The 19210-nt window shown below is 51.9% G+C and overlaps 6 protein-coding genes across 6 annotated transcripts; 3 read left to right on the top strand and 3 right to left on the bottom strand.

Moving 5' to 3' along the window:
* Positions 1–3050: 3050 nt before the first annotated feature.
* Positions 3051–3612, top strand: CORC01_01065 (uncharacterized protein; the record flags this gene model as incomplete). Its single annotated transcript, XM_022612721.1, has 2 exons — positions 3051–3211; positions 3357–3612. 2 exons carry the CDS (start codon positions 3051–3053, stop codon positions 3610–3612), a joined length of 417 nt encoding a protein of 138 aa, XP_022480882.1.
* Positions 3613–5949: 2337 nt separating this feature from the next.
* CORC01_01064 (uncharacterized protein) lies at positions 5950–7392 on the top strand (the record flags this gene model as incomplete). The annotated part of the gene is made up of 3 exons (XM_022612720.1): positions 5950–6069; positions 6137–6417; positions 6489–7392. The coding sequence occupies 3 exons, from the start codon at positions 5950–5952 to the stop codon at positions 7390–7392; spliced, it is 1305 nt and encodes a 434-aa protein (XP_022480881.1).
* Positions 7393–8374: 982 nt separating this feature from the next.
* On the top strand, positions 8375–9324 carry CORC01_01063 (methyltransferase; the record flags this gene model as incomplete). The annotated part of the gene is made up of 2 exons (XM_022612719.1): positions 8375–9032; positions 9089–9324. 2 exons carry the CDS (start codon positions 8375–8377, stop codon positions 9322–9324), a joined length of 894 nt encoding a protein of 297 aa, XP_022480880.1.
* Positions 9325–9660: 336 nt separating this feature from the next.
* CORC01_01062 (glycosyl hydrolase family 16) lies at positions 9661–10572 on the bottom strand (the record flags this gene model as incomplete). The annotated part of the gene is made up of 2 exons (XM_022612718.1): positions 9661–9744; positions 9802–10572. 2 exons carry the CDS (start codon positions 10570–10572, stop codon positions 9661–9663), a joined length of 855 nt encoding a protein of 284 aa, XP_022480879.1.
* Positions 10573–11468: 896 nt separating this feature from the next.
* CORC01_01061 (uncharacterized protein) lies at positions 11469–11932 on the bottom strand (the record flags this gene model as incomplete). The annotated part of the gene is made up of 2 exons (XM_022612717.1): positions 11469–11833; positions 11869–11932. 2 exons carry the CDS (start codon positions 11930–11932, stop codon positions 11469–11471), a joined length of 429 nt encoding a protein of 142 aa, XP_022480878.1.
* A 4749-nt stretch (positions 11933–16681) lies between these two features.
* Positions 16682–18429, bottom strand: CORC01_01060 (major facilitator superfamily transporter; the record flags this gene model as incomplete). The annotated part of the gene is made up of 5 exons (XM_022612716.1): positions 16682–16826; positions 16885–17791; positions 17856–18140; positions 18202–18216; positions 18276–18429. 5 exons carry the CDS (start codon positions 18427–18429, stop codon positions 16682–16684), a joined length of 1506 nt encoding a protein of 501 aa, XP_022480877.1.
* Between the last annotated feature and the right edge of the window lie 781 nt (positions 18430–19210).

Genomic DNA, 19210 nt, shown 5'->3' with positions numbered 1-19210 from the left:
ATATTATATATAAGTCCCATATATTATTAAATAGTTCTTTTATATCTAAGACCGATATCGTAAAGTCGGTTTTTTAAAAGTAGACCGATCTTTATCTTATCGGTCTATATTTAAAGACCGCTTATCGTCCGTTAGTCCTTTTTATTATTATATAACTTCCTTATAGTTCTTCCGATCCGTTAAGGTAATATATATATTCTTATTATTTAATTATATATATAGCAAAGTAGCCGCCGTAGAGCAGCGGGGCAGGTCCCTGGTCTATTATATATGTTAGGTCGTAATATTATCTTCTAATATAAACATAGGTATATAAATACCGTTAATTACTTTAATATACCTATTAAACTAATTTTTAATAAAGTAAAGTTCGATTTCTAGCGAGATATACGTTAAATTAAGTAATTTAATAAAGTCTTTATAAAAAATATATATCCTATTTAATATATCATTAAAGATAGTAAATATAGTGTTTTAAGCTATTTAAAACCAATAGGTAGTATTTCTTTACGATATAGAATAGGTAATTAGATATAGAAATATTATTAACTTTTACCTAACCGTTTAATATTATATATCTTTTAAAGTACTTTTTTTTTAAATTACTATTCTAAATAAGTAAATTTAAACTTTGTTAACCGGAAGGTATTATAAAATAATACGTTTAAGCTTTATTAAAAAGAATCGATAATTATAATAACTATTGCGGGCCCGAGGTATATCGGCTTAAGCGGTATTAATAAAAGTAAAGTACGCCGATTAACCTTTTTCCGCCGTTTAATTAATTATTATAAGTAAAAGATAATAATTAAGGTAGCCGTATAAGTAATTACTATTACGTTTAATAATCGTCGTCGGCGTTAAATTACGGCGATTTATCATTAATCGGCGGTAAAAGCGGCTATATTATTAGCCGGTTGCGCTAAGCGTATACGGTAAATCTTTAGCCTAAATTCTAATTATATCCTATTTTAGAGTAGGATTTAGTTTTTAGAGTATCTGAACTTAGAAAATACTAATTATTACCTTTTTAAGGCAATTAAACGACCTTTTAGTATCCCTATTAGTTCGATATTTCTAAATAAGGCTTATAAATTAATATAATTCTAATTTTAATTATATAAACGATTTTAATACCCGATTAAGTATAGCGAGCTTTAACAATTCGAAAAACACCTATTATTTACCCCTGTCGGGCCCTAAGTCCCTTTTCCAAATGCTTTTTGAAATCGAGCCGATCAGGCCCTAAGCTGTCTGAAGCATGTCAGAAGATGGTGATGTTGGCGATCGCTGAGTCGCTGTCTCGTTGAGGGGGAGACGCGACTCGAGGGACGAGGGGAGATTGAGATTGTGCCGCAGTTCCGGGTCCAAAAAAAAACAAACCCCCCAGACGAGTAAGCCGTCATTGTCGTCTGGTGTGGACAAGAAATCGGCAATTGTCGTCGCTGTCGTCATGAACTCTAATAGAGGGTCGATGGTAACCTGGGTGCTCAGTCATCGACGTTCTGCCAAGTTAGTGTGGCGGGATGAACGCCTGCGCAGAGTTGGCGCTGCCAAACCCATCAAATTCGAGGGCCGTCGCGCGCAACAGAGTGGTCTGTCGCCCAGTCTCTCGAAAGAAGGGGACGAGACGCCAATCTTACATCGGACACAGCGAGTAGGGAGTTTGGAATGTGAAACACGAGACGAGTATTTCCCCGCAAGACCAATTCTTTGGCAGCCACTTTAATCCCGAATCTCCCACTCTGGCACACGATAACCCACGATAGACCTCAAAGGTCCCTCAAATGCGCCTCCCACACCCGTCTTTGATAATGTCATCAAGTTTCTGTGTCGCAGCAATGTGTTGCAGTGAGGAGATTGACTGCGGTAGTACTGTCGCCGGTGATGGCCGTTCATTGGCCGTATTCGGTCGACTCGGGTCGCTGAACATCCCGCCAACCCTGTAAATGGGGCCCGGGTTCGTGTTTGTTCAGGACCGTTTGAAGGAGAGGCCCTTTTGGGGGTTCGCTGGCCAATCACAACAGCCAATCCCGGCACTCTCGGCCTTCCATGGCGCTGAAAACGAAGCCGAGTGAGACACAGCCACTTCCCCCCCCTGCTTGGAACCGTGTCTTTCCTCGCAAATGCAGAATGCGCAGGCAGCTTTGGCAGCGAACCGGCTGATGAATCGAGTGCGTGCCTGGCGGGGAAGGGATTTATGGAAGGAAGCAGAGACTTGTTATGTTGTCGAGTGAGGGAGGAGGGGCACTTCCTTCCTGTGTGTCTGCCCACGGGTTCCTGCCCGTTCCTGCGCCTGTTCCCTCCTGTTCCTGTCGTACCTGCATCGGGCGTTGTGCCTGCCATGCGCCTTCCCCCCCCCTTCCCGGACCCTGAGACGGCCACCCCCCTCTCCTGAATAGGTTGGCAGGCAGATTGCCTCGCCTTCCTTCCTCCACTTTCCCCGTGTTTTCAAGGTGTCGGGTCCATTCCCAAATTCCACCCGTTCCCTCCATTCCTTCCTTTCCGTCCCTGCCCGCCTCGTATCGCAATCTTTCCCTCCTTGCCCCCTTCCTGCTTTCCCTCGTAACAAACTCAAACCTTCCGGGTAGTCACTCTTTTGTTCTTCTTCCTGCATATTCTCTTGGCATCGGCCACTTTTTGTGTCTCTGCTCCCGTCCTAGACTGTTCCTCCCTTCTTCACTTCAGTCACTCCTTGCATAAAGAAACCGTTGGCGACTTGAGAGTGCGATAGCAGGGGCACCAAAACCGGTTTCACACAAGCGACACAGGGGCGAATCCACTCATTACAGACCAGGCCGCCGCAACCCGCTCGCCGCAAACGAACGAAGGAATTCGAGTACGAGCATTGAGACTGTCGCGACAAGACGCGGACGGCACCAGCCAGGGCATAAAATACGAAAGGAAGCAGTCAGTCCGACACGACGTGAAGGAGTCTACGATTCAGTCGGAAATCGAAGGAATCCCGTCGCCATTACAAACGCAAATACAATCCACAATCGAACCGTTCCATCATATCCACAACACTCCGATCCCTCCTCTATCGCATCATGAGTTCCTCAATAATCACCAAGAGCCTTCTGGCACCCGTCGCTCGCGCTGTGCACTACATCGCTGCGCGCGATGACTGCGACAATGGCGACACAAGCGCCCGCTGTGAAAAGCCCTTCCAGACCTCCAAGATTATCGGTATCACCGTCGGCGCTACTGCGTAGGTCTATCTGAACCCTTTCAAACTCTACCCTATCCAACCTCCGAGTTTCGGATCGCATTCACATTTCACCCTCCGGCCTAGCGCTCTTGGCAGACCTAGGCAGCACTCATGGCTTAGCCAAGACTAACGTGGTTCTGCTTAGTGCTGTGCTTATCTTTGGTACACTTGGTGTCTTAACGGTGTTGCACATGAGAAGAAATAGAGTTGAGCGTAAGGAGGATGAAATCGACCTTGAGATCGACGGCGACGTCTACGACTACCCGGCCACGGGCAAACCCACGCGTGCCTGGCAGCCGCATGGTGGTGAACACAACCAACCAGGAAACGACAACCCATTCGAAGCCGAACGCCAGCCTCACCAGCGAGCCGAGAATCCTTTCGAGCCAGAACGACGGTAGTTCTCCACGGCCGCCCCGTGATAGGGGCCTCGTCGGCTTCAAATACTGCACTTTCGCTGCACTTTTACACGAATGAGAGACTTCACAAACAATTATGGGTTTTGGGATATGTCGGGTTGGAATCTTTCTTCTGCTCGCTTGGTGAGGGGACTCTTTACACCCCTCGCCGAGAACTTGATTTTCGTCCACCACATTTGCGAGCGTGGCGTTGCGTCTTCGACGCTATTTTTTCATCGCTGAGAGGGTCGGATCCATCACGAAGTCATGGGCTCCGACGTTTTAACGTCACTCAGACCCGCAGCCTGGACTTCGGGGAACGCGGCAAACAAACCGTTAGGCTTGGATTAGCAAATGCCATAAACTTGGCATGAGCATTTGCGCGGCGATCAGAGTCCAACTCTTCTGCTTGACTACCTTTAGGGAAGACGGACGATTGTGGGGAGGTAACTTGCATGTTGGGTTTGGCGAGCTTTGAGCCCGCCAATCCGTGGGAGGATTCTTGTCTTTCGAGAGATGGTCACCAGGCATCTGTCATGCTGGCTAGCCCAGCACAATACAAACATGTTAAACAATTTCCCGGCTTCTCGATCGTGATCTGGAGGACATAATCAGGCTTGCCGTCCTGCTAGAGTTCTGCACCGCATGACGGTGGTCTCCGCAGGCATAACTAAAGTCGCTAGCTTTACGTCCTGCAGGGCGCGGGGTTTACTGCATAGGAGCTTTCGATGCGAATTTCGTAGCTTTCGCCCAGTTCTCGCTCGGTAAGAGACCAATATCGTCGCTTGTACCTTAGTCTGCACACCATCCGAAGTCTTGCCAAACTCTGGCATATGCACGACTGAACTAGGCCGTCTGATGTGGGCTGCGCCTTGTGGTGTTCATCGAATTATGCCTGTGCTCTTTCCGGCGAGAGGTCCGTTCGCTCGGGGCTTGATTCCGGACGCGTGGCGGGATGAGGTTGCAAGTGGATCGCTTCATTACTGCGCCTGGTCGACGACTTGCCTTCAAGATGGGGGCCTTGTATGCCTTCGCGTAAAGGCCAAGGCTAGAGTGATTATGTCACCCTTTGGTTCTTCATGATTTGAGCGCCGGCCTCAGTTCACCACTTGTTGTCTGCTCATTGAAAAGACGACTAGTTGGTGACTTCACATTCTGTTGACCTGTTATCAAAGTGTGGTCAACGATCGCAGCCAAACACAGTTGAGTAGAGCCAAATCCTTCGTTTGATACTCAAATCCACTGTTCGAAGCTTTCTGAAATGACCAATGCGATGGAAAATTTAACCGACCCCTCTTTATCGTCTCTAGTGAATATGAGAGGTTCTTCTCACTTTGCTCTTAGCCAGAGGACGATTTCCCCTTTTGGGACCGCCTAGTAGAGCTGTGCAATGCGACAGGGACACCTATGTAAACTGTAGTCTGGTCCAATTACAAAGAAGATAAGCCATTATGTTCACACATTTCAATTGGCGCCCAGGAATCTTGCGCACAAGCGCTGATGTGTTATACTACCTTATGAGGCGCTGCGGATGGAGATGCTTTGGAAGGAGCTAGACTGAACGAGCACGCGGGGCAGGGTGTTGGCTTCTCGTATTCACAGGCGGCGGTCGCATAATGGGTCGGATTCGTGGGTTGATCTGCATCGCTCGCTCCGGTCGTGGCCGATGAGATTGGAGTACGCACCGGGCCGATACGTCGCAGGTCCTACGACGCGACTTCTCCCACGCCGAAGCGGGATGAGCGTTGGGATAGCTGGTCCGGGCCGTGGCGGCCCAGCAAACACAGATGCTTGGCGACTCGCACATTACACACCGGTTTCTGTTACCCGACAGCTCGATAGATGCAGGTCATGCCCAACGTGGGATGTTTTCATGCGAACCCCGCCTGGCTGTGTCACTTTCCGGCCGGCACGTCCCGTCGTGATCGACGCGGCCTGCCGAGGATTTGTCGCCCTCCTTGCCCATCGCACCGAGGTTTGGCTGCACTGGCCTATCGACTGTATGTTTATGTCTGAGATGTAACTCCTCGGGCGGTAAAGACCTTCATCGCGTGCTACTTTCGTCCATTAACACCTCACTTTCTCAGCAATGGCATCTCGGTGCATCCGAAAGCTGTGTATCGGCAAGCACGACCAGCAACTGGACGTGGTGAAACTAAGATACGCGAGATTCCCGAGCAAGCTCCAAGGAGTCGAGTAGTATAAAGGTCCCTTCTTTTTGACGTTTTCCTTCCTTTCTCCTTCTCTCCTTCTCATATCCTATCAGTACGATAACTTGAGGCCTCTTCGTCCACCTTCGCATCGTTTCCCTCTTGATTAGTGACTTGACCATCCGATACAATGGCATCCTACTTCCCCGAAGGCGAATGCTTCTTCGTTCGGTCATCCCTCAAGTACGGAAACAACTGGTCTGCAGACAACGCGGAACAGTTTTACAGCCATGTCCTCATCGAATACCAGGTATAGTAGTCCCCCCTTTTCTAGTCCTCCAGCTTTCGATATTTGGCGGCTCAACAGCTGCATCTAGTGGAACGGCTGGGTCGGGAGCGGGAACATCGCGCCGACGCACCCGCGGTCGAAAATCCAGGCCGGGTACGCTAGCCTGTATAACACGCGTTTCGTACAATGGGACAGGTTCTTTGTCGGCGAAAGCAAGACCACGGATCCGGGCAGCATGCTCGCCATCACCAGTCACCCAAACAGTCTGAACTGGAATGAGATGCGCGACCTCGACAGGGGCGGACCAAGAAAGTACATTCTGCGACCCGTCAGGATTCGCAACAAAGAGACCGAATGGCTATGGATCGAGTACCATTTACCCCCTTCCGCCCCTGCAGAATTCCAAGTGAGCACCCCAAAAGCTAATCATTGCAAACTAGCGCAACGATCCCCATCCGGGCCATCTACTTCCCCGTCTGCCAGCAGACCGACGAGGCGTACAAGCAGTACTGCACATACGTCGTCATCGACTTCAAGGCCCGGGACACCATCAACTGCTTCAACACGGCCGGAGAGCCCCGCACCTACCCGTCCACCCGTGAGTCCGGTCTCGGCCTCGACCGGGGCCTAACGTGGCTCTTCAAGGTCCCGGACCTCGTCACCTACCTGACGATCCCTCACAAGGTACGCAATCCCGAGTACGGCGTCTACAATGCACAGACCAAGACCGACGCGCTGTTCCTCGTCGCGTATGCGGGGCTCAACTGGCGATCCAACGATACGCTGGCCGCGGAGGGCTTCCACCGCGAAATTGACCTGGCCAAGGTCATTAGCGCCACCTTTGGCGTCGAAGTCGGCTGGCGTCCGTACAAGTATTCCTCCTTCATCCTGGACCTGGTCACGCACGTCGTCCAGCTCGGTCTCGGCTTCATTCCCGGGGCGGGACCGCTTTTGTCGGTGGCGTTTGGGATCGGCCTCCAGCTTCTCAACGATCCTGATGCGTTCAAGGCGGATAATGTCCTGGATATTGGCGCCGCGGTTCTGTCGACGTTGATCGCTTCGGCTGGGAAGTCAAAGAAGTACGTTGCTCCGGGCTTTCTTCCGGGTGCGTCCTTGTCGTCGGCAAGGATGGCGAGTGTGCGGGTGGCGCCCCGGGTTTTGACTTCTGCACCAGAAGCGGACGATATGATGGCTGATGAGGTGGAGACTACGGACGAAGGTGACGTTGCCGAGAGGAAGAAGGCTGGCGAGGAAGAGAATGCGCGAATTACGGCGAGTATCCAAGCGCAACGACAGGTTCTTGAGATGACACTGGATGAGGCATTCCGAAGGGCTGGGTATTGAGACTTGTCTCCCTAGGTAACATGATTGTCATTGCAGGTGGTTTTCTCAACAGAGTGTTTAGTTGGCCAAGGATTAGGGCATTCTGGTGAGAACCCAGGAGGGGAGGGCAGGCCAAACACGCTCACTCTTACGAATCAAGAAATCTAGGCGGCAATGTGCTTACGTTTCTGATCGTGGTTGACAGCCCGAAGATTGAAGATTTGATTTTCTTGGGTAATTTCCAAGGCAAGTGTAGTGTTGTCACCGGTGGGGTGTTATGGTTATTCCGCGGAGAAATAAGCTGACATCGAAACCAACCGAGTACCGATGAATAGCAAAAGGATTACAGGTGCACGTTTCAGCAATTGCAAGTGATGTACCTGGTGTGGTGGCCAACAAAATGCCCTCTACAATGATACATGTAGACTTTGGCTTCGAAGTGATTCAGCCGATGTCCAATTCTGACCTCGTAAGTACCCTGGAATGCCGTATTGCTTGGCGAACAGATCAGGTGGTCGCTGAAGGGGTGCTGAATGATCGGGTGACTGATATCGTCTCCGTGGGCTGTGCTGACTCTCCCCCGCCGCCAAGCGGTGCATGGCGGGATTTGTGTTTCTCGGGACGGCAGCAATTCGGGTCGCGGAATGTCGGCGATTTGAAATCAACAGGCTCCACAAGCGATGCCGAGCCGGGTGTGGGTCACCGGCCCTAGGAAAAGTGGCTTAGAAATGCTGAATGACTAATGGCCACTGGTTCGTGGTGATGTAATCGCTCAGTCGTTTCATTCGCGCTCTCAACGCCCTACACATTTCTCCTCTTAAACTCCCGTCTCCCGACCCCCCCGGCACGGCATCGGATGTCTCAACATTAACCCTGCATTTGACGGCCGTGTACTATTATGAGCACAATCTTACGACGAATCCCAACCCTCACATCATCCATCAAGACCAGTGTCAGATTCAATAACCTTCCCCACATCATCCCCAGTAGAACCCTCGCAACAATGACCACCAGCACCTTCCGCTATGTGGACCCGGCAACTCTGAGCGGTACCGGCAGCAAGCCCTGGGCTAAGGTCGACACAGACGTGACCTCCTTCAGCCGGCTCGAGCGGCGGCGCTCCGTCGTCAATATCCGCGACTCGGCGGAAGAATTCGGCACCGACGTTTCCGGTTTCGCCGTGTACAACTCACCCGCCAAGGAGAAAGACTTCACCGACGACGAGGCGGTGCGCAGTGGCTACTATGCCGAAGTAGAGGCCCTGTTGAGAGAGAAGCTGCCCGGCGTGAAGAAAGTCGTCATTTTCGACCACACGATTCGGAGGAGGGAGAAGAGCAGCCCCAGACAGCCGGTGCAGCAGGTGCACGTTGACCAGACGCCCGGCGCGGCTGAGGCGCGTGTGAGGAGGCATGTTCCCGGCAGCGAGGCGGATGAGTTGATCAAGGGACGGTACCAGATTATCAACGTCTGGAGACCCATCGGACACCCGGCGAGTGACTTCCCGCTGGCGGTGATTGACTGGCGGACGACGGAGCCCAAGGACCTCATTGCCGTGGATCTGCTGTACCCCAGACGAACGGACACGGACGACGATGATCGGGGCAAGGAGGTGCTTCCGGATCCGTCTTTGGCAAAGTCGACGGATAATTACGATGTCAAGGGTAAGTACAGCTAGGCCCATTGGGACAGACGTAGTGCCCTACTGACACCATCGCAGGCGAGACCTACTCTGTTGCACCGAGTGACAAGCATACGCTGTATTACGCCAAGGACATGACCCCTGACGAAGCCATGTTTATCAAGTGCTTCGACTCGAGGAGCCAAGGACAGCCTGGTGGCACGCCGGGACGGGCTGATTACACGCCTCATACTGCATTTATCGACCCCAACACCCCCGCAGACGCGAAGGGAAGACAAAGCATTGAGGTTAGATGCTTGGTATTTTATGAGTAGAGGCTTTGTATTCGAGCACAGACGCCTGTGCTCTGCTGTCTACCTAGCTTACCTAGGTACCGAGATAGAGACAAGTAAAGTCATTATGAGCCATGAACAGCACAAATCAAGGCAGTATAAAATAATTCAGATATCGGGATGGAATGATGATTGATGTTGACCGTGAAATGATTCGTGAAATTATCTAGCGAGCGTGGTTGTGTGCAAATGCTATAAAGCTGACAAGGGGGTATCTAAGTATGCTGGTTGCATATATACAGCGAACGGTGTAGTTACAGGAGCAGCAACAAGACGATATTCGACATGGATCAAGAGCCCGATGAATGCAGGGCTAGATCAGGTGGATTGGTAGACGGCAACGTAGGCGGCCTCCATCATGCTTCCCCAGCCACCGATGGTCGAGCCGTCGGGGTTTCCGGGCTGCAATCGATCAGTTCAACGTCTTTGATCAGTAAAATAGGGGCATTTTAAACTCACCCAGTTACCGCCGACAGCAACATTCAAAATGAAGAACAAGGGCGCGCGCGCCAACGTGTTCCAGAGGCCCTCACTCCCGATCCTGGCGCCGCTAATCTGATGAAACTGCAGCCCGTCCCGGAACCAGGTAATCGTCTCCGTCTGCCAGTTCCCGGACCGGCGATCAATCTGCAGACGCCACGTGTGCCACCCCTGGTCGGGGATGCCAATATTGCCGCCGATGCCGTTGGGCTCGTTGCAGGCGCCGCCGGGGAGGATGTCGCAGTGGACGGTGCCGTAGCCCGTCAGCTGGCCGTTGACGGTCTCGAGGATGTCGAGCTCGCCGCAGCGGGGCCAGCTGACGCCGTTGCGGATGGCGTCGCCGAGGATCCAAAAGGCGGGCCAGATGCCCTTTTTGTTGGCAATGGCGTTGTCGCCGAAGCGAATCTGGGCTTCGGCGACGGTGAGGCGGCCGGCGGCCGGGGTGAAGACGTAGCGGGACTCGATGCGGCCCGAGGTCCAGGCGCCGTTGCTGTCCTTTTGGGGCACGATTTGCACGGTGCCGCCGCCCGAGATTTGGAGGTTGGAGCGGGCGGTTGTGTATTGCTGGATCTCGTTGTTGACGTTGAGGTTGGTGATGATGTTCCAGTTGCCGCCGTTAATGGGGTCGCCCGAGGCCCCCGGGAAGTTGTCTTGCCAGAGGCGGGTGAGGCCGGAGTAGTTGGGAGAGTCCCAGGCCCAGGTGGCGGCCGGGAGGAGGAGAAGGGTTGAAAGGAGAGACTTTGGGTACATGATTGCGGTGGTCGATTCGATGCAAAGCGCCAGGAGCCAAGGAACGTGTGGTGTTCTGACGTCTGATTTGCAAAGGCTTCAAGGAGTGAATAAAGTTTACAGTAAACTATCCCAAGTGAAACTGGAAGGACTGTGATGAGGATCGTTTATAAGAGGAGGGAGAGACTGTAGCTATTCGGAAAGGAAAGGCATGTCTTGGGGGCGGGGCACAAGATCACGATGGTGGATGTTGTTGTCGGGGGGGGGCGGTCGCACGAGGAGCGGGTTGAAGGACCATGGGGACAGAACAGGAAGCGTTCATCATGGGACTTCAGCGTATATATACAATGAAGAAGTCCAAGTGTGAGCCTGCAGATGTAACATTGAACGAAGCGTGCCGTGCTGGGAAAGGGTTTTCTGCCCGGCCCTTGCAACAAAGAAGGGCTACATCAGCGCGGGAGCAACCCGCATGTCGAATCTAGACTTGCATCTGCAAGGCGTAGTGGTCCTGTGGTCCTCACTGTCTACGCGGACGCAAAGTCGTCCCTTTTTCTTCTTGTTTAATGACAAGAGTCTCCAAGTCTCAGAGCCACGTCCAATCTTCAGCAGAGAACAGGAGTCTCAAGGAGGGTGAATGGTAGTCTGGTTCATATATCCTTACCCCCTGTGCTCTCGTCGTCTAGTGTTGTACAGGGGATCGGATATGGGTGTCCGGTCCAGAACATTAGATGGCACATGTACGTCCGCTACTACAGACGGCGCCCCAAGCCCAAGAGAGTAGTGCACCACGCGGTGGGAGAGATGGACGGGGAAGCGTGCTTCTCTGAGACACCGTCCGCCGCGGGACACACATCGAATCCTCGGTGGTTCCAATATCTCGGACCCCCTTGCGCTGTGATCACGGCCCGGCCAATCTATCAGTCGCGGTTGGCACGGCCAATATCCCGAGATGAGGCGGGCGCATAAGCGGAGCGAAAGAATTGTGGCTGGCTTGACAAACGCGCATAGTTTGGGAAAAAAGAAAGATAAGGGCTCTTCAAGGGCAGCCAATAGAAGTTCAGTATCGCCAACTCTAATAAATATATCCCTGTTCCAGGAAACACTGGTAGAACTGGGGTGTTGTTCGGCACCCTGCGGGAGAGGCTTCGTTTCATCTCGGGCGTCTGCCAGTTTGGGACGGAAGATGGCAGGGCTTTTAACAGGGCCCCGCGGAATGAGGGAAGGGGGCCACGGGGAATGACGAGGGCTTCGGTACCAGCGGCGCGGCCCCAAGGCATGTGTCCTTGGGGCTGTGGTTGGTTGGCGAGTTGGAAGTACGTCGTGCTGAAAGCCTTGGGACGGCCACGCGGGAAGTGGCATTCGGCTGCTCTCCCTGGTCCATGGACGAGGGAGCACCCCAGGTATCCGCAGATGATCCCAAGGCCTGGGCCTGCTCGCCTCGCAAGACCTTGATATTGACTCCCTTCCCGTCTTGGGGGTATCCATCGGGACCATCGCCAAGCGGGACTCGGTTTTCGTCACGTCCAGTGATTTTTGCAGAAGGACACCCCAAGACTCTTGGAGAGACATCAGGCGAGAGATATTGGTGACCTTGTGTGACGGACCAGTAAGAATGGGACCGCGGTACCTGAACGCCACCGCGCTAGCGGCAGTTGTGCAAATCAGTCTAGCAAGCTGCAAGATCTAGACACCTGCACTGCGCACTCTAGTTGTTGCCCCCATTCTACTTCTTGTCATAGTTTGGGCAACGATAAGTCAAAGTTGAAAAGGTGACGTTGCAGACCTCAAAGACCGCACGAGGTAGCATATATGGACAGCTGCGCGCCTTTGACAGGTGTCTGAATCAGTCACTCTCTCTTTCTCTTGGGAAAAGGGGGTAACTCGCTCTGCACCTGACATTGCTTGTGTCCAAAAAGGCCAGTTTCAGGGAACCCATCAATCAGCCAGCCCAAATATCCTTTTCTGACTGGCTATTCGTCCACATTGGAGCAGGGAAGAGGGCATGTGAAAAAAACTCAATGGCACCTTGCCAACAGGGCTTTAGTGCGGGTGTGAGGCGCCTAAGCCAATGCGGTCAACTCCCTAGGTTGGTTGCGATTCGGAGTCTGATTGGTTGATGTTAAAAGTGCAAGGGGGCCGTGATCCGGAAGGGGAAGTCTTTTGGTGTGGGTGAGTGCGCGGGTGTGTGGGTTGTGCTGGATGTGCGTGCGTGGCATTGAGGGTTGCAACGGAGAATAGGGAGGGAAGAATCTGACGATGGAAAAACTCGGCCAAGGCTCGTCATGGGAAAGCCTCTTGATTCATGTAGGCCATCCCCTTCTCATTACCAAAGAGCATCTTGCATCATGACAGTGCAAGTCAGCAGCTCCCGGTCACTGGGCCGGCATTTGGTGGACCTCCCGACCGGTAAGCCGGCACTAACCCCACAATTCCCCGCGGTCTTGAGATTCGGCGCTGGCGGTATCGCTTCGGCGCGATCGTCGCAGCGGGCTGGTCATGCGACCAGGTCACATTCTCCATGCGTAAATGAAAACAACCCATTATGCGTAAAACAGCTTTCTGCTTATCCCTCTTAAGTCTCTATCTACTGAGAGCTATTGGAAATTGACACTCTTAGGCAGTCATTGATATTCACTGAAACCTTTATCCGAGTGCGGAACATGTCTTGGGGTTCGAAATGCGCTGCGAGACTCAAGATGTCTCGTGGATGTTCACTTACTTGCTGGTACTGTGCATTAGAACGAAAGACCGACTAGTATCTTTCTTGAGCGAGGTTTCCGACATGATATCTAGAGATGTTCTCTCTGCCGTAATTGTCTGATTCCTCCTTGCGGGGTAAGTACGGATATGGACAAATGAAGGTTCACACCACGCGGTGTAGATCGTAGATTAAGTAGATCATGCATGTAAGCTTCTATTGAAGTATGCGTTGATGAACTGTCGCTTTTGTGTACTAAGGTTTCGGCAGCTAATGTCTAGGAAGAATGGAACATTGAAGGTAAGTAAAGTGGACCCACTCATTCGGCTCCGACGCGACCGCATTGAACTCCCATTTCGTGGCGCATGGTGTTAAACGCCATTCCAGAACCGATCTCTTGCATTTCGCCAACCTTGATGACCTCTGTTCTTCCAAGGCGCCCAGATGAAGTCGCATTCCGACTGCGTTAACGTAGACAATTCCAAAAAGAAAAAAAGAAACAGTACAACCAGCTAAAGCCCGGGAAAGATGTCCTCTGGTCAACTTAGGATGAGGTGGAATCACTCTCAAACTTCAAAGAGGACTAGATCATCGAGCTATCAGAGGACGGGGTGGTAGAGATGGGCCTCATGCTCGCCTTCATATACGGACAGTTCGCCAAAGTATCTTCCCACCTCTATGTCTCCAAACTTGATTGCCTTCTTGTCCGTTGTAACAACTACGACACACTGCCCCTTTCGTGACCCTGAGGCCACATGTGGCTGCAACCCACGCACCGGCACATGGACGAGCGTCATGTACTCTGGATCGCTCCATGCTTTTTCGCAATATGCTGGCGAAGGTTACCGCTGAAGGCCTACCCGCGCATTCCTTGATCATAATGTAAATAGCGTAGATGTTGTGTATTAGCCACAGCGAGTACATTGGACACCACGAGAATGCCACGAAAATGGTGCGCCAAAGATTGCTTTCGACTTTCTCAGGAACTTTCATGTAGACGATCCGTCAGCTGCATTAAAACTTCTATCCCTAGGCGTCAATTTAAAGCAGACGTGTGTTGTGCACAACACACGACTTTTTTATCAACACGTTTATGCAGAATCCATTTTTTTTGCTCGCAGGCTGATGATGGAAACTGCCGTCAAGCCGTTCCACGCTATTCTGCGATAGGCAAAAGATGAATGCTTCCACTCAGTCGCAGGTCGACGTGGAAAGGACTCCTGCGCTAGGGGTGTGTTTCAATGGCCACCGGGTTCCCGGTCATGGCCGGCACGAGAGACGCCTTCAATATATTGGACCCAGAGCTGCCTTCTACGTTTGTTGGGGATTTCAAACAGATCAGAGATCATCTCAGCGGGATGAGAATTGATAAAAATGGGGTCTGCCCGGATAGTTTCAACATGTTCCGCAACAGCTTGGACACTGCGTGCAGTCTATCAACAGCAGCCGTTGCCGACCTATCCGTCTTTAGGCAGGACCAGCAAAAGCACCTCGACACGCGGGCTAGCACACTTTCACTGACGATCGTTGATATTGTGTCTGAAAAGCCTTTTTATACACCTGGTTGTTTCTCTTTCGGGTCTTCTCTGGAATGAGCAACCATTTTGCGGAATTGAAGGACCTGAGCTTGTTTGTGGTATATATTTGTAAAATGGGAAAGATTTTTGAGGACAACAGATACGTCAGTCGTCTTCGTGCCTGGTGTTATTGAACGGGCAAGACACGTATCGTAATTCAAAAATATGTAGTATTCGAGTTTTTCAGCGTTGGGTTAATCACCTCGAGATCTTTTCAAACATGTTGTAACCGGTCGCGCGACTGTAACCGAGTCAACAACTCTCGACGACCGCGGCGCATAATTCTTGTAACAGAGGCACTATCTGGGCATTGCGAATAGTGATGGAGGTTGGTTGTCTATTGAAAGTAGGAAATAAAGGCGAAATTCACCATGAAATACAGTAAGCCGAGGGAGCCCCACTTTGGTGAACCCTGGGTAATAGCCTCACCGAGGTCACGTGACTCTCGGTGAGGCCACGGATAGTTGAAGTCATCACAACGATTCTTTACTTTGGAATTCCTCCCACCGCTGACCACGTCTACTTGCAGGCTCTCTTCCAAGCCTCTCCAGTCTTTGAAGCAATGCTTCACAGAACATTGAAATAATCAATTATTAAAAAAGTCCAAAATGACAAAAGAGTTCACCCCCCGGTGGGGGCTACATCTCTGGCGCACTTGCTGGGAATCGAACTCGAACTCGTAGCCTGTCGTCGAGTAGGCTGTTGGCGTAGGACCTTAAACCCCTCCACCACGTCACAGTTTGACCTGACCCCCCGACCTAGAGGGGCGCCTGCTGTGCTGGTGACAGGAACGGAGTTGAGGTGACCTATAGGGGTTTCTAGTCATCCAGGAAAGTATGGGATGAAGGTTTGGTACGCCTGGCCAGGAAGGTGCGTGGGAAGGAACGAAGGAGGCAGGTGCGAGGGTGGTGGCTGACCCGGTAACCGTTGCGGTCCGCCTACCCTCTCTCTCACCCAGCCGTGGGCTCATTCTCGGATCAGTGAACTGAGAAAATCACACCAACGAGAAATCAGAGAACCTTTTCGTACCACCAAGCGGCTCCATGGAGCTTTCTTCCTGGAAAAGAGCAAAACGCCGCGATACGCACCTCGGCCATGATACGGTGAGGCACCATTGGTGCCCGCAACTGGGTGCGCAGACGTCCCTATCTCTTATTCCGGTCAATGAGCTCAATTGCCTGGAAGTCTGTGATGCAATCGGTTGTTTCAACTGTTGGCTTCAGCCGTCTTCTCTATACGTATGGTTTGCTGATGTTAACAATCTCTCTATGATACCACGGGAGGTATCATCTGTATATCCTAGAGGGGGTCCAGACACGACTGTCAGAAGGAAAAGCAGCAACCAAGGATGTTGATAACCACGTTCGAATCGTCAGCTAGGATCATGTAGCCTCTCCTGAAGAGAAGGCGATGAGGGGTCTCTTGTGAGCCTTGCGAAACGTCAAGATCACTTGGATGTTGGATGCTAAGGAGAGGGAAAGGACTGGAGTACTGACTTAGGGGCGGCAGACTTCGGCTATACTGCGATATCAGGCTTTGAGGGCATCGAAAGGGTAGTTAAGTTCTGCTACACTACTCATCTTACTTGTGAGTAAATGGGCCGAGAACGCTATACACTTACAAAGATGATTAACTGACCAGCCGTTTTATTGAGCACACTATCTTATGCTAGTACCAACCTTCCTAGAGGCATAGTCTCTAGAGGTATAGAGCCGAACGATTTGATAAAAGATATCATTGACTTGGAAGCAGAAGCATCTGGATAACACCGCCTACTCCTAGGTATCAAGTATAAACACCCCGAAATCTCTGGCACCATTATTTCAAGGCTCATTTGCTAACGGATTCCCTCCGATCAGTGCCGTGCTATAGACTCTTCCGAGGTATTGACTACCGGCGAGACTTGAGCGTTCGCAGTCTTCCCAGTAGCGCCAGCAGAAGCATTAACGAAGCTGTCGTCGTGGCTGCTCCCGCTTTCGAGCTGCGCATGCTTTGCTTTTCTGTCACGCAAAATGTCAGACCCATGTCATTGCCTAAAGTAATACGGAAAAGACCTACTCCTTGCGTTTGATGTACATATCGAGAACGTGCGTCGCTACAATGAGCGCAACAGCACATCCCAGACAGAATGAGAATCCCTTGGGATAGCTCGGCGACTCGACGGTCGGGAATGTCAGCAGTGGTGTCCAGGCTGTTGATGACTGGGCAATAATGGTGATCATGACGAGGGTAAATGACCGCTGTTCTGGAGAGTCTCGGAGAATGGTGTTGACCCAGCCATGCAACACACTGGAGAGTGCGTTGGACCAGTACATTGTCGAGAAGGCGAACCACTTGGCACCCTCGGGCACGTCCCAGACCACGAGCATGATGAGGCCCGTGACGTTCCACAGCGAGGAAAAGGTAATGGCCCACGCGGGGCCAAGCACCAAGTCGGACAGGAAGCACGCCACAATGTTGTACAGGATCCCCAAGGCGGGCGCAATGGTCCCCATCTCGTTGACCTGCGCCGGACTGTAGCGGCCCAAGCTCTTGATCCAAAGCAGGAAGCTGCCGGTGCTCTTATGGATGCCGGCGTTCCAAAACAGCACGTCGACGAGCACGACGGTCCAGAACTGCGGGCTGAGAAAGATCTTCTTCAGGTCTCCGAGCTTGAACTTGCCGCGGGTGACGTGTCCGCCGCGTTCGAGGCGAGACTTTGCAATCTTGATGTCTTGGTCGTTGAGAATCCAGCGGTTCGGCTGCTCCACGGTACCCGGGAGGAGGAAGTATCCTAGAATGCCGACGGGGACGGTGATGATGGCGCAAATAATGTACATCCAGCGCCAGCCGGCCATGCCGTTGACGCCTTCGAGACGGTGCGAGGCTCCGGCTGCGATGAGGCCTGCGGTCAGGGTTCCGAGATTGAGTCCGGTGTAAAAGAGGCCGCCTCGTCGTGCGATTTCGTGTCCGCGGTACCAAGAGCCTGTGCCGAAGGTTAGTGTTTTCACGCCCTCTTGAGCAGAACAATGTGATTGCTTGTTTCGTACCGAATACGTAGTGCATGGCGGGGAAAAAGGCGGCCTCGAAGAAGCCCACCATGAAGCGGTACGCCGCCATCTCCCCAAACGAGTGTGCTCTGTATTGAAGCAGGGTGAAGAGACCCCAAAGCACATCCATGGCGGGGATCGTCCAGTACATTGGCACGTAGGTGAATATGAACATGAAGGGCACCATGCCGACCACCGCGCCGACGGTGTACATCGTCTGAAGCTCGACAAGCTCGTTTCCTTTGAAGCCGAGCTCCTCCTTCATACCTCCGACGTAGGCATTATCTGTGCTCATTAGCAAGGTGTTGATAAGCCGAGACAGCTATCATCATGATCTTGAACCTACTCAAGTTTGCTTGGTCTACGGGAAAGCGTTAGCAAGCTGGTGGCAGTCGAAAGTGAAGGCTGGCGACATCATACCAATGTACTTGACCCAGTAAGCCAGAACTGCGTAGGGAACGACGATGAGGTCCAGTTTGATGATAAATTTGCGCTCTTCGGGGGTGTCATCGTCCGAGTACCACTGAATCTTCCACCACTTCTGCCTGGGGACAGTATTGTCTACTGTGGCCATGATCAACACAACGTCCAAATAGACTTTCTTTGATTGCGTTGTCTCGGGCTGACTGCAAAGGAACTAAAAAAGAACCAGAAAGTTTATTCAAAACCCATCCAGAACCCCGGGTTCTGGGCGACAGATATTCGCCAGGAAAGTTGCCGGCCGCGGACACACCCCACACCCCCTGTCTGTCAAAATCCCACCTCATTATCGATTGCGCCAGAGCTTCTCGGACTTGTGCCATGCGAATCACCCCGTCAGCGTTACCTGTATTTGTGGGCAGAGTCCCGCCCGCCGAGCCTTCACGGAAGTCGGGGACCGGCCGACATCGCCAAAATTGAACTCTTCGGCCGGGGGGACCGCGTGGTTTGAAGTGGTGAGAAGGAGCTGCGTATGAAAAGGCCCTACCGGGAGTTGGCCGACATGGTGAGGTATGGCGGGGGGTTAACCCAAAGAGAGGGATGCGTGTGGGGCGCGTGGCTTGCTCGAAGGAATAAACAGGCTCAACGGGTTTGGCTCAAAGTCGTATGGCCTATCCGTGCTGGTTTTTTATTCCGATGCTAACGTGACCAAGAGTGAAAAATAAAGCTAGGAGCTGAATCTTCAAAGGATTCTGAGTGGCGATTGCGGAGTATCCGCTGCAGTTGTCGGGGTTCGTTGACCGGGAGGCTGGCAATGGCGTGCTTGATGGTCTTGATGGTGCTAGAGGTGCAGGAAAAGACAAAACCATAACTGAGGTAAGCGCAAACTCCGTTGTTCGAATGCAATCGCCGCACTTAACTTTTTCTGATGTAGC

This window comes from Colletotrichum orchidophilum (genome assembly GCF_001831195.1).
Source record: "Colletotrichum orchidophilum strain IMI 309357 chromosome Unknown Scaffold_5.1, whole genome shotgun sequence".
Classification (NCBI taxonomy): domain Eukaryota; kingdom Fungi; phylum Ascomycota; class Sordariomycetes; order Glomerellales; family Glomerellaceae; genus Colletotrichum; species Colletotrichum orchidophilum.
Note: the sequence above shows the minus strand (reverse complement) of the source record. Positions and strands in the feature narration are given on the sequence as shown.